The 14,013-nt window shown below is 35.7% G+C and overlaps 1 protein-coding gene across 1 annotated transcript in view; it reads left to right on the top strand.

Annotated features, from left to right (window-relative positions):
* LPL (lipoprotein lipase) overlaps positions 1-13,165 on the top strand; it is a 35,813-nt gene extending 22,648 nt beyond the window's left edge. The window contains exons 5-10 of the mRNA XM_034410675.3: positions 1,778-2,011; positions 3,644-3,886; positions 5,033-5,153; positions 7,522-7,701; positions 9,411-9,513; positions 11,150-13,165. Of these exons, the coding sequence (XP_034266566.1) occupies positions 1,778-2,011; positions 3,644-3,886; positions 5,033-5,153; positions 7,522-7,701; positions 9,411-9,501 (869 nt within the window). The 3' untranslated portion in view covers positions 9,502-9,513; positions 11,150-13,165. The remainder of the gene's footprint in view (positions 1-1,777; positions 2,012-3,643; positions 3,887-5,032; positions 5,154-7,521; positions 7,702-9,410; positions 9,514-11,149) is intronic.
* The last annotated feature ends 848 nt before the right edge of the window (positions 13,166-14,013 follow it).

Here is a 14,013-nt window from a genome sequence, read left to right on the forward strand (position 1 = left end):
AACTGTGTGTTTTCCAGCATACATATCATTGTTTTTCCCTCAAGATTGTAAAGAGCCATTGTGTATTAAAAATCCTCCTCCTCCTCCTCAAAAATCACAAACAAAACAAAAAAAGTAAGTGCCTTAGTGGCAGTCTTTGCCCCGGGAAGTCATTGGCTTCAGTGGGATTTATGAACTGAGGATTTCTGACTTTATAAAAGCAACACATGACCTGTAAAATAAGCTATTTGGATGGCAATCGTAAGCTTTTTGTTTAAATGGGTACTTATTTGAGGCCTTAATTATAACTATGGAATTAACTGGCTTTGTAGACAATCATGCAATTCATTTATGAAGGCTGAAAATTGATTTTTTTTTAGAAGAGGTATTTGACATTTCAGAAATGTTTAAAGCATTTATATAACATTTGCACAAATCCTTTCATGGTTTTGTTTGTATCAGTGAAAAGTTGTTCATACTTTTTTTCTTTTAACTTCTTTATATTTGAATTTTTTTGAAATAACATTGAAATGTTAAAGCCTTTACCTTACTTTGTGTATAGTACAGCAAATAAATAAATAAACCATTACAGGTGGTCATTGACTTATAACCACAATTGAGCCCAAAATTTCCATTGTTAAGCAAGGCAGTTGTTAAGTGAATTTTGTCCCATTTTACAACCTTTCTTGCCACAATTGTTAAATGAATCACTGCAGTTGTTAAATTAGTAACAATAGTTGTTAAGGTAATCTGGCTTCCCCATTGACTTCGCTTGTCAGAAAGTTGCAAAAGGTGATCATGTGACTCCAGGACACTGCAAGCGCTATATTTATTTATTTATTTATTTATTAGATTTTTATACCGCCCCCTCTCCCGAAGGACTCGGGGCGGTGAACAGCCAAAATTAAAAACATACAATATAAACAATTTAAAATACGTTTAAAACAGAATTAAATCTAAAATGGCTCCCCAATTTAAAACGCCTTACCCATACCCCTATAAATAAGATGAATTTAAAATTTAAAAATTTAAAAATTTAAAATATAAATATCCACCACTTGCCAAAAGTCTAAAATCTGATCACGTGACTGTGGGGATGCTGCAACAGTTACAAGTCATGTAAAATGGTCATAAGTCACTTTTTTCCAGTGCTGTTGGTAATTTTGAGTGGTCATTAAATAAGTGGTTGTAAATCAAGGTTTACCTATATTTTTATGAAAGTTTTTTTTGGACAGAGTATCTTAGGCTTCACATTGACTGATTATTTTAGTGTTGCATGCTGTTTTAGGCACTGTCCAATTATAGCTGAGTTCTTGTTGTTTATTCTAAAACTACAGCCTGCTTCCTTCCTTCCTTGTTTCATCAGGACAGCAGTTTAGTGTAGTGGTTAAAGCACCAGACTAGAAACTAGGTGATCAGGTGTTCTAGTCCCACCTTAAACATGAAAGCCAGCTGGGTGACTTTAGACCAGTCACACATTTTCGGCCCAACTTACCTCTCATGGTTGTTATGAGGAGGAAAATAGGAGAGGAAGAAGTATTAGACGTGTTTATCGACTCAAGTTATTCATAAAAAGAATAAAGGCAAAATATAAATAAACTTCTCATTTGCCAGAGAGCATTGTAAAACCCAATACATTGTAAAACCCAAAATAATATCAATAGGAAATTTGGCACCAATAATGAATAAAAATATGGACCACGTCTGCAAATTTTATCATGATGCTACCAATGGAATCCAAAGGTCAGAGGACCAATATTACGTTTCTCTTTTCTTTTACTCTTATCGTCACATTAAGGTTTAGATCCTGCTGGGCCTCTCTTTGAATATGCTGAGGCATCTAGGCGCCTTTCTCCAGACGATGCTGTCTTTGTGGATGTCTTGCATACTTACATCAGGGGCTCCCCAGATCGCAGCATTGGTATACAGCAGCCGGTGGGCCACATTGATATCTATCCCAATGGAGGAAGCTTCCAGCCAGGCTGCAATATAGCTGAAGCCCTGCGTATGATTGCTGAGAAAGGCTTCCAAGGTAAATTTTCAAATCTGAATGCCCCTCCCCCTCCATTCCAGCAATATCGGCATCATGAAGATTCTATGGCCACTGCTATTCACAATTAATGTTCTGTTCGGAATTGTTCCCCTTGCTTAGAATCATTACAGAAACATCTAGTAAGGAAGGAGTTTGTCTTTATTTTTGTTCCTCCTATGGCTCAGAGTTTTGCTCACACTGGGTCCAAATTAAGCAGGGGCTTGGAATTACAGTTGTAAATCATACTGATTATTAGTGGATCAACATATGACTGACCCAATTTTATGACAATTTTTGTTGTCAAGGGAATCCATCGTTAAGTAACCCCTGGTCCACAATAGATGATTTTTTATTTTTTATTTTGCCAGAAACAAGAATTAAACACCAGTTTCCAGCAACAAAAATGTCATAAATTGCATTCATTTGACCATGGGATGCTGCAAACATCCATAAATGTGGGCTGGTTGCTGAGTGCTCAAAATGTGATCATGTGACTAGATGTGGGAGGAAGTTGATAGGATATTTTTTGGGGGGGGGGTCTGTTATAACAGTTGCTAAGTGACTGGTCACAAGTTGAGGACTACCTGTATTGATCTACATCTTGACTAACTTCCCTTCTCAAGTTACAGAAGATAAAAAGTAAAAGAGTGCTCTAGAGTTACTCAGGAGGTGTTCTGCTCATTTTTCATTGCATGCATGTGATACTTCGACTGTAGTGATAGCTGGTCCAATGTAGCATGTAAAAGGCAAAACTATATTATTGGTTGTGCTTATCTATGTGTAGTCAGTTATGGATGCCTACTATTAATGCTCAAATATTCAGCCTAGACCAGGGGTGGAGAACTAGGCTCTTTTACGATCTGTGAACGTCAACTCACAGAATGGCTCAGGAATTCTGGGAGCTGAAGTCCATAGATTGTAAAAAAGCCATAGTTCCCTACCCCTGGTCTAGACCAGTGGTGAAATCCAATTTTTTTTACTACCGGTTCTGTGGGCGTGGCTTAGTGGGTGTGGTGTGGCTTGGTGGGCCTGGCAGAGGAAGGATACTGCAAAATCCCCATTCCCTCCCCACTTCTGGGGGAAGGATATTGCAAAATCTCCATTCCCACCCCACTCTGGGGTGAGCCAGAGGTGGTATTTGCCAGTTCTCCGAACTACTCAAAATTTCCGCTACCAATTCTTCGAACTTCAAATTTTCCGGTACCAGTTCTCCAGAACCTGTCTGAACCTGCTGGATTTCACCCCTGGTCTAGACTATCCTTAATATCTTCCTTATCTTCCTTATTGTAGCAAATACAATGAACTGTAGATCATTGTGGTTTTTATCACCAATATTGTATAACTCCTAATTGGAGGGACACTATTGATAAGATTTAATGCTTGAAAGGGCAAATACCAGCTAAGTAGGGTGAAATAGTACGGAAGAAGAAGCAGTGAAGAAACAATGGCATTCAGTGTGACTAAAAATGAACATTATCTTCACAATTGAAATATTTTTCAGAGGGTGAGAGAATTCTCACCAAATTTGTTAACACTGGAGAACGTCTGGTGCAGATTTGCTTATCATAATTGCTGAACAATAGAAATGTGTCTCTATGCAGTACAGCTTGTGTCATTTTTTCCCCCCCTAAGAATCTGCTCAGCTGGTGAAATGCTCTCATGAACGCTCCATCCACCTCTTCATTGATTCCCTCTTGTATGAAGAAAAACCAATCATGGCGTACCGATGCAATTCAAAAGAAACATTTGAAAGAGGGCTTTGCTTGAGCTGCCGAAAGAATCGTTGCAACAATTTAGGGTATGAAGTCAAAAGAGTGGAAAGCAAGAAGAACCGCAAAATGTATCTAAAGACCCGTGCACACGCACCTTATAAAGGTATTTGTGATCTGCTGCAAACCTTTTATTTTTAGGTCATGAATTTGCCACTGATGGAATATAACATGTGAAAAGAAACTAAATTCAGAACAAATTGAACAGAAAGGACTCTTTCACAGACCCCATTGAAATAATAACGTTCTTCTTGATTAAAGTCTGAGTACATTATAAATTTAAGAACAATAGACTTATTAAATTCAAATTAAGCACTTGTTTTAATTAATCCTACTATTGAAATTGAAAATTAAGCAGTTCATATCAAATGTGATAACATTTGTATTTCTCAGGTGCATAATAAATTCTAATATCAATCCAGTGACCTGATTTTTTGTAAGCAAATACAAATATTCTGAGGCAGGATCCCCCAAATTCCTAATTCCTAATTCTATTCCTAATTCTATTCTATGCTCGATGAGACCATCCGTTATTGATATTAGGTTGCTGTTATGTGTAAGTAACAGTTAGATTCACAATCTAAGACTGGTAGAAAATTCATTGAAGTCCTAACCAAGGGCCTAAGAATTATTAGAGTAGAGTCTACAAAATTATGTATTCATATGTATTATGGTTATTGAACAATCAGCCAGCTGTTTAGACTATATTTGGCATTTTATCTACCCGAGTCCTTCCCAAGGACCTGTGATAGGAAGATGTTATTTGATGCTGCTGTTATTTGCAGTGCTATTAATTAAAGTAGCAACGTTTAAATTATTTTCATATAATAAATGTTTGGGGGGGTGTCAAGCATATACTTCAAAATCTCATAATAAGAGACCCTTCATTTGGATTTATAACTGAATGCTTTTTACATTATAGCAGAATTAGATAATCTATACTTAGAATTAATCACTTGTAGTAATAGGAAGAAACTCCTTTATTTCATACAACCATACTTAGTATTGCAGTACAGAATTCCCAAATAATACTTTGATCTGATCTTCTGACTGTGGGAAATTAGATGGGAGGATATCAACATTTTATACCACCCCCTCTTGTTTTCAGATTATCTGAGATTTTTTGGGGGGGAGGGCAACTTTTTAAAAAACTTGTCTATAAAATTAATTTCCATACTTAAGCACAAAGTATTATCTTCCAAACCAAAAATAGCAGAATTTATTAATAATATTTTGCATCTTTTGCTCTCAGTCTTTCATTTCCAGGTCAAGATACATTTTTTTGGAAAACTGAACATTACCAAGAGAAACGAACCATTTCTTATTTCTTTTTATGGCACCAAGAAGGAAAGTGAGAACATACCGTTCGTAATGTGAGTATCAGCTGAAACAGCTGCCTACACATTTATCAATATACTGTTGCATTTTAAAACGTCTTCCTATTGGCTGCAGAAATTGCTTGCAGAGTCATTTGAGAATGGTTCCTGCATGTGCACATTGAGGGTTTTCACTGAAGGATGTGGTACATTTTGTTCCATTTAATTGTTCCCAGTGTCTTTTAGAAGGAATTCTCAGATAACTTTTTGCATATTATGCAAAAGTACTGCATGAGAGAAGTGAGTGAGTGTCACTTTTGTCCTACCCGCCGCCTTTCAAGGAAGTGTACAAAAGAGATAATATTTAGGCTTTTGACACACCCCGTAAGCACAAAGAAGGAAAAGTTGATTGTGTTCAGTTGCTCTGTTTGAGACATGTACATTTGTATATAGAAAGCTGTACAAATGGTGGCTTCCATTATGCATTTCTGGTTGGGTAACATAAATAAAATATGCATCTCATGACCCTGGGATTAGACATTTTGCATACAAAGGCAAGGAGCTAAGCGGCAGTAATGGAAGTCCTTAAAAAAAAAAACACTATTAAGCATGCTAATAGTTTAATGATCATGTGTTACAAACCAATTATTTGGGGGTGTTTTTCATTTCAAGTTTTGTTATTTTATATTGTTTCTACATATCAATGCGTGAATAGTGTGATATCTGGGTATCATACATTTCAGTACAATAAACATAATGTTACTAGTCCTAGTTATTACATTTCATTTTCATAGTTTCATATACACATATCTTACTATCACCCTTCAATTCTAAACCTTCCTTTTGTTCTTTCATATACCTTCATGTCAACATATCTATATATCTATCCATATCTATATCTATATTTATTGTTATTACCCTCTAATTTCTATCTCAATTTTATTTTGTTTTTCCCCCTTCCAATATCACTATAATATTCAAAGACGTGTTTTCCCCCCCACTTCCTCTAGCTAAATCTTCACATCCATTTATATTAAAAATTCATCCTTCAATATTTATTATTCATTGCCTCAATGTACACTCCTAGTACCAATCACAATCATTAATACATAATTCTATAATATAGAGTATAATTCTATTAGTACACATATGTATATCAAAATAGATTCTTTCATTATCTAATCACCCATTTTTTAGTTCTAATATTTCACTGCTAATCTGGTTTCTCTTCGGATTGTATAAATGTTTTGCCTTTTACCAATCATTTGTTAAAAGGCAATCTGGTGAAATGTTCCCTGGTTGAAAATCTGCTATTTTCTAAGAAAGCCAATACCTCCCCAATAAATGTTTGAAATTAAAAGTATATAAGGGATTGGTTTGTGTGCATACTGGTGCTTACCACTCATGTTGGATATAGTATGGGATCTAGCAGGAGTAATAAAGAATGGGATTACCAGTTGTATGTTTTAATCTGAATTGTCTCAGTTTGCAGTCACCCGTAGTTTTGCTGCCAGTTACTATCTTGGCATCTAATGGGCATGTACTTGTCTGTGAATGAAAGGGATCTGAAAAGAAGAAGGCTGGTACTGGCAAAAAAAAAAAAAAACCTTGTAAGCTGCCCAAAGTCACATGTTTGTGAAATGGTCAGCTATATAAATTGGTCAAATAAGTAAAATTGATGCTCCTTGAGATATCTCTCTTTGAACTTTATATGATTATACCAACTTTCCCAACCTAGTCCCCTGCAAATATATTGAGAGTTCAGTTCTTCCATTTCCAACGGTCTCTAGAGTTGGAGTGGTGTCATATCTGGAAGAACACTTAAGTAAGGAAACGAAAATTTATAATAAGCCAACTTTGCTTGGGTCACAGGTTGTTCCAGCTTTTAACTGGCATGCCAAGGGATACCACTCTGAAAAGGAGTGAGTCTGCATCGAAAAGATTCAAAAGTCAGATCAAAACAACATTTAAATTAATTAAAATAACTCATGTCATTATGCAAGGAACTTCTTGAGGTGGAAGGAGAACATGAAGTGATGAGGAAAAGAGAAGTCTTGGAGGGCTTTTCAGCTGGTCGGGGAAGAAAGTTGGAAAGATGTAGTAGCTTCTAACCAGGATTAGAGAAACCAGGAGAGACAATAGTGGTGGAATAGAGGACAAGATGTGGGAAACATCTGAAATTTAGCAGTAAGATTCAAGAAACTGAAGTTGTTGGAAATGGCATCTGGGTCATTAACAAGCCATCAGGATTTACAAGGAGGGAATCATTTTTATGATAAAATTTTGCTGCTTCTTATTAAAAGGTTTTGTTATATCCTATGAATGAAAACCTTTTTTCCACATTCTCTGATAAAGGAATAGGCTCCTGAAGTGGGTTGAAGACAACCACTGACTGAACTTGTATGTGATTTCTTGTTTAAAACAGGCCTGAGATCTCCACTAACAAAACAAGTTCCTTCCTGGTGTGTACTGAAGTTGATATTGGAGAACTGCTTGTAGTAAAAATTCAGTGGGAACAAGAATCTTTTTTCAGTTTGAGATGGTGGGACACCCCTGAATTTAGCATACGAGTAGTCAGAATCAAGGCTGGAGAAACCCAGAAAAAGTAAGTTTACTTTTTGTGTGTGTGTGTTCAATCATTTTGTCACCATCCAAGATCACTGATTATCTGTTCTCCCTTGGGTTCAGCTGTATCCTGACTTTTCTGAAAGATAATCCCATATGAATATAATGATAAAGAACATTTGTTGGTATATTTTTCTTGTGATTTGGAACTGGAGGATTACAGTTGAGTGTTCTTCAGAGATGGTATTCAGCAGGTTCTGACCAGTTCTGGAGAACCGGTAGCGGGAATTTTGAGTAGTTCGGAGAACCAGTAAATACCACCTCTGACTGGCCCCGCCCCCATCTATTCTCTGCCTCTCGAGTCCCAGATGATTGGGAGGAAATGGGGATTTTGCAATATCCTTCCCCTGGAGTAGGGAGGGAATGGAGATTTTATAGTAACCTTCCCCTGCCACACCCACCAAGCCATGCCCACAGAACCGGTAGTAAAAAAATTTGAATCTCACCACTGGTGTTCTTCCTTAGCCAAGGCACTTACTTCATGCAGGAGAATATGTTTTCCATTGTCTCCTCTCTCCAGTAACTGCTTACTTATGCAAATGGGAGGAGATAACAACAAAGAAGAGGACATGGCTATTCCCTATTCCACAACCAGAATGCTCTAGTTTCAACTCACATAGCATCTTCGAATCACTATAAATAACACTGACCTTTAATTTATTGCTGCTACTAATAATAATAATTCACTCTCTCTTTCAATACTATGACGCAGTATGAGAATTTTCCAATTCTCAGCTGTTATCTTAGAAGTAATGCTATGTTCTGTAGAGTACTAGGTGCATAGTAAACAAGAAACAAAAGTGATGTTGGAAAAACTTTGCACAGGATACCCTTATTAATGCCATGGTACAGTGATATTATGGTAACACAAACAACTTTGTAATTGCCTTGGTCTACATGGGAGGATGGGAAATTTTCTTGAATAGTAAAATTGACCCAGAATTACAAAAACTAATGGAGAAGCTGTAGAGCCTTGAAATATGCCTAGTTTTTTCAGATATGTGGTACACTTTGCATTTTGTGGCATTTTTTTGTATTTAATATACGGAATTAAATTAAGTTATTGATTCTGCACATATGTATAGATCTTATTTTGCTTGTAGGGTATGATTGATTTGATAGTAATGATTTCCTATTTGTAATGTCTCACCCTCACAGTTCAGTTCTGATAGGCATATCTGCTAAATACTCATCTAACCGCAAATGAATATTTATTTATTTATTTATTTATTGGTTCAATTTATATGCCGCCCTTTTCCGGAGACTTACAATGCGTTAAGCAATAACCTTCATACTTTTGTATATACCTGTTTAGTAGAGCTTTCAGGGCCTCCCTAAGCGGTGTTCTTTTTTATACAAAGTCAGTTTATTGCGCCCACAATCCGGGTCCTCATTTTACCTACCTCGAAAGGATGGAAGGCTGAGTCAACCTTGAGCCTGGTGAGATTTGAACTTGCAGTAATTGCAGGCAGCTGGTGTTACTTAACAGTACTTTAGTCTGCTGCGCCACCAAGCGCAGTATAAAACATAGTAGATATTGGTGTTTTTAAAGTTTTGGACTAACCAATCAGTTAAACAATGCCTTGTCAGAACTTCTATTTTAGATTTAAGATATAATTGAGATAATGAAATATGGCTTTTTAGATGATACGTTTATAGCTACTTCAGCAGTTCTCTTTATTCTTTTAGGGTGATGTTCTGCTCACAGAATGGATCCTCTTTTCTCCAAAAAGGGGGTGAAGCTGCAGAATTTATGAGATGTAATAAGAAAAAACAATGACACAGATTCATGGTAAGAATTCTTTCATTCGCTATGCAGTGGGCCCCTGAAAATTCATTCCATTGTTGCAGTTTTCAAATAGTAAGAGGCAGGCTCTTTGGACAGAAAATTGTGTGACACACTTGCTGTTTCTGATCTCTTTCTGCTGCAGGTTGGGTTGCAGTGATAAAGAGAAATCTATATATAAACCATGTGAACATTAGACACTTATAGTGGAAATTAACAATTTCCTCTAACATGCTAGTTTTCTGTGTTCAGGATATTCTCTTAACTTTAGAGAGAGATCCTATTCAAACTACAGTCTTCCAGCTGCATTTGGGAAGAAAAAACTGAGCTGATGAATGGTTCTGCTAGATGTATAACTTAGTTCTAAAACTAGGTAGTTATAAGTGTCTTGGTAGATCTGAACTTCAGCAGAATGTCACTAAAGCTTCTGTCCTCAGGAAAGTACTACTTGTCCTAGATTTTAGGGAGGTAACAAAGGACTTGGATGTTTTCTGCAAATTCCAGGAGAAATGGGAAAAATAGATTTCACTAGATCTCTGTGTCTTGCATTTAATCCACTGTTCATGCCATAAAGAGTCTTCATATGCAGATGAAGCCATTCTGCTTCTGGGAGCAGAATTCTGCACATGAGAGAACTAGCCAAAAGTTTTTTCTCATAATGCTACTACAAGGATGTGATAGATATATTTATGGTTGAGAATAGATAGAAAGAGTAGGGCTTTAAGTACATCATTTACCCTGTGATTTTTTAAAAATATATTCTGCACTTCGTGTCTCCACACTGTTCTGATAGCTTTGGGATTTGAAGGAATTGAGATAGAGTTTGCAATTTATTATCAATCAATCAATCAATCAATCAATCAATCAATCAATCATGTTATTAATATTTATCCCCATAAGTTTATTACCTCACTCTTTATTTCAAAGAATGACAAGTCTTTTGCTAGCATAGCTATCAGATTTGGGTAGCAAAAATCCAAAGGACCTCTAGATCACAGCAAAGGGTTGGAAGTTTTCTGCATCTTTTTGCTGCCATCTAGTGGCTCAACTGGATATTTGCATCTCACATCTGGTAACCATATTTATTTGAGAATGTATATTTAGGAGTATAAAATTCTGTTCTGCTAATCTACTGTTTTTGTATATTGTGCTTATATAGCCATTAGATTTGTGGAAAGGGGTTATAAAATCTTGTTCATTACACATCAAATCTCAGAGCAGTTAGGAATTGATTTCACTGTTCCCAAATGCTTTGCTTTGCTTTACTTGTTGAACTCCTGCAGGGTTTGCAAATGTACAGTAAAATGCATAGAAACCTTTAATCTTACTTTAATGTTGCTCAAGGAAAGGTGGTTCCTTGGAATGTAACATATGGATGATCCATTAAATTGCATCCTAAGCACTTCAGAAACAGACGCTCTGAGTTTTTTTCCAGAAGAAAACTGAGAAATGTAGTTTAGTAAGGAAGTTGAATACTGATAGAATTACACTTCCCGACATCTGGGCAAATAGCTTAAATTAAAGACATTACCTGTTGCTCTACCCCATCAGATTACTGAAATAGATGTCTGAAGTAACCAACACAATTAATTTAAAAAATAGTGTTAACTATTGAGGTTTTAAAATTTATTTTTCTTTTTAGAGACCAGGCCAAGATAATGAATGAGTGAAGACATTCTACTTTGGGAAGGAAATTCCCCAGAGTACTGACCAAACAGGAATGATTGTACTGACATAATTATCTGTCTTCTATAATACTGTCATCTGACACTGCTCTAGGAATTATTTACCTAGACTGAAATCTTGATTTCGCCTGAATATGACTAGCAATATACATTCAAATTCACATCCGACTGGAAACACAGAAGTGCTGATGGACAGTATCTTCATCCAGATCAGCATCTGAATGCACACTTGATTCCTGATTCAGTGAGCAGCATGCATGTAAAACCTACTTCTAATGGTAGATCTCCTTATCTGGATCAGCTCAGCATATACCAAAAACTACATAAACCAACTTTATTTTTATAATTAAGAAGAAATTTCTCACAGGTGGTGATTTTTGTATTATTCAGAACAAATTTCAATGATTCTTATACCAACTCTCTTATTTTATAATGCACTTGTGTAAAAAAAAAAAACCCTATTTATTGAAGAATTGCTTATTTTTACATGCATTTGGGTTAAGGTGTTTGGTTGTTTTTTTTATTAAGTTCTATAAGTGGGCGTTTTGCTGTGCAATGTCCATTTAGCTGATTTTTGCAATTTTGGAGCTTTGGCTGGCTATAAATTACTTTTATAAGCAATTAAGAGCAATATTTAGACTTTTTATTCAATAAATGCTTACAAGCCACAATATATATGAATAATGATGTTTTATAGGTCTGAAAAATTCCAGAGAAAGCTGTTTCACAGTAGTTAAATAATTAAATTTAGGAAACACTTAGCAATACATACGCTCTTTATATAACAATAAATTCACCACACGAGAAAATACCTAATGTAGTGTCTCACACTTTTACTTTAAAAAGGAATCTAATGCATTTATAGTAAACATTCTCATCTTTATCAAATGACTATCCCTAAAAAAAAGGAGCAGCAGTATCATAAACATTGTAGGAATATTGCTTCTTATAACAATATTGTTACCAGACACAAAATTTCTGTATTGATTGTGGACAGTGATGACAACTAAACCTATGACTTTCACAAATCCATATCCCAAACAAATAATAATCCTCTTTTTTGACCCTGTTTCTAATTTGGAAAATAATATTTTTTTTTCTTGAGGTAATGTAAGCATATGAAGATGTAGTATTACAGTTTCACTTTTGGAGAATACATTAATATATATTTTGTTGAATCAGGAAGTATGGACACACAAAAAGAGGTATTAGATGCAGATATTTATTGGCATGTTCAAAATAATTCATCAATTTTAATTTTTTAATCAAAATCTCAGACTTTCAAAGTTAGAACCAATTATATTCACAGTGGTTTAGTAAGTTGTACACTAAAAAAAAAGATATTTTTTACTTCTGTGAAGATACAAAAAACATAGATGTGCCTGAGCTTAGATACTGCCACTTCAGCATCTGATTGTCCAATACATTAGCTCTTACTACAGGAAAAAAGTTATCAAATGTGGCAAAAATTAAAAGCAATGTTTTAAAGACTTTTTTAAAAATTGAGATGGTTTCCCTGCACATCGGTCTTTCATTCAGGCAGGAAAAACAAGTGAACACTGAAGGATACCTTTAAAGATGTACATCATTTCTTCTGGATGAAGCCAATTTCTCAGGAATAAGGTTTAAAAGACTATTTCTTAACAAGTTGAAGATTTTTAATGCAAAATCAAAAAACAACGCCAACAGCACTTGATCACCAAAAGGAGTTTTATATATGAGAAGATATATCTTGACTTTGTTTCTATTTATTATTTGTAAAATATATTTATGTACATATGTAAAAGTTAGTTTGTATATATTGCTGAAGTAATTAAAGCTATATTCATTTATAGACTGGTGACATAGGTTTCTCAAAATGAATGTTACATGAAAAAATATGCTGCATTGATCATTTGTTGTTTCAAGACATCTCTACTTTGTATATACTGACATTTGCAAACATTAAAAGAAAGAAGCCGTTGTTAGTAAAATTTTGGAATTATTTGCCATATTTGCCGAACCAGAAGAGAGCATGTTGGTGGAAAAAAAAATAAACCAATGATTATCTATTTGAAATTAGCATTTCCATAAATCCCAACTGTGCAGACACATTGGGCAGTGACAGTGCACCAAATGCAACAACTTTTTTTTTGCCATGTTCCTTTTTATCTCATTCCTAGGTGAAAAATGAGACAGATTTGAGTCATCCTTAGTTATGTTGGATATTAGAGAAATGTTTCCCTGTTAAACTGGCATCATCAAATTACAACTGCAGGGGGTGTCGAATAAACTAAATGCTGTATAGAATTGTGGTATATTCTGTAGTGGGACGAATCTGAGAGATGCATACTGACCATTTCAAGCCCAGGTAGACAGACTCCTCTAGTCCCCAGTCAGCCTTATTTGCTATTATGTTGCTGACATTTTGAAGAGCTGATCTCAGCAGTTTTCAGCAATGATCCTTTGGATTTGCAGAAAAGCAATTCAGCAACCTTTTTAAGTACAAAGTGCAACCTTTTTGTGTTCTGATTATTGTGCCTTAGCTGCATGTAAATTATTTCCTCCCAACGATATGCTCCTCTATAATAATTAGTACAGCATGATAGTTGGATGTTGCTCTTTTACAGTAGTCCTCTGTTTTGGTCCTATTAGATCTTTCAGTGCCTTTTGATACCATCGACCATGGTATCTTGCTGCGATGCCTCGGGTTGGGAGTGGGAGGCACCGTTTTGCGGTGGTTCTCTTACCTCTCTGGTTGTACGCAAGCGGTGTTGGCAGATCGACCATGAGGCCCCTCACTTGTGGCGTTCCCCAGGGGTCTGTCCTCTCGCCCCTTCTG

Source organism: Pantherophis guttatus, chromosome 2 (assembly GCF_059756535.1).
Source record: "Pantherophis guttatus breed Tessera chromosome 2, ASM5975653v1, whole genome shotgun sequence".
Taxonomy (NCBI): Eukaryota; Metazoa; Chordata; class Lepidosauria; order Squamata; family Colubridae; genus Pantherophis; species Pantherophis guttatus.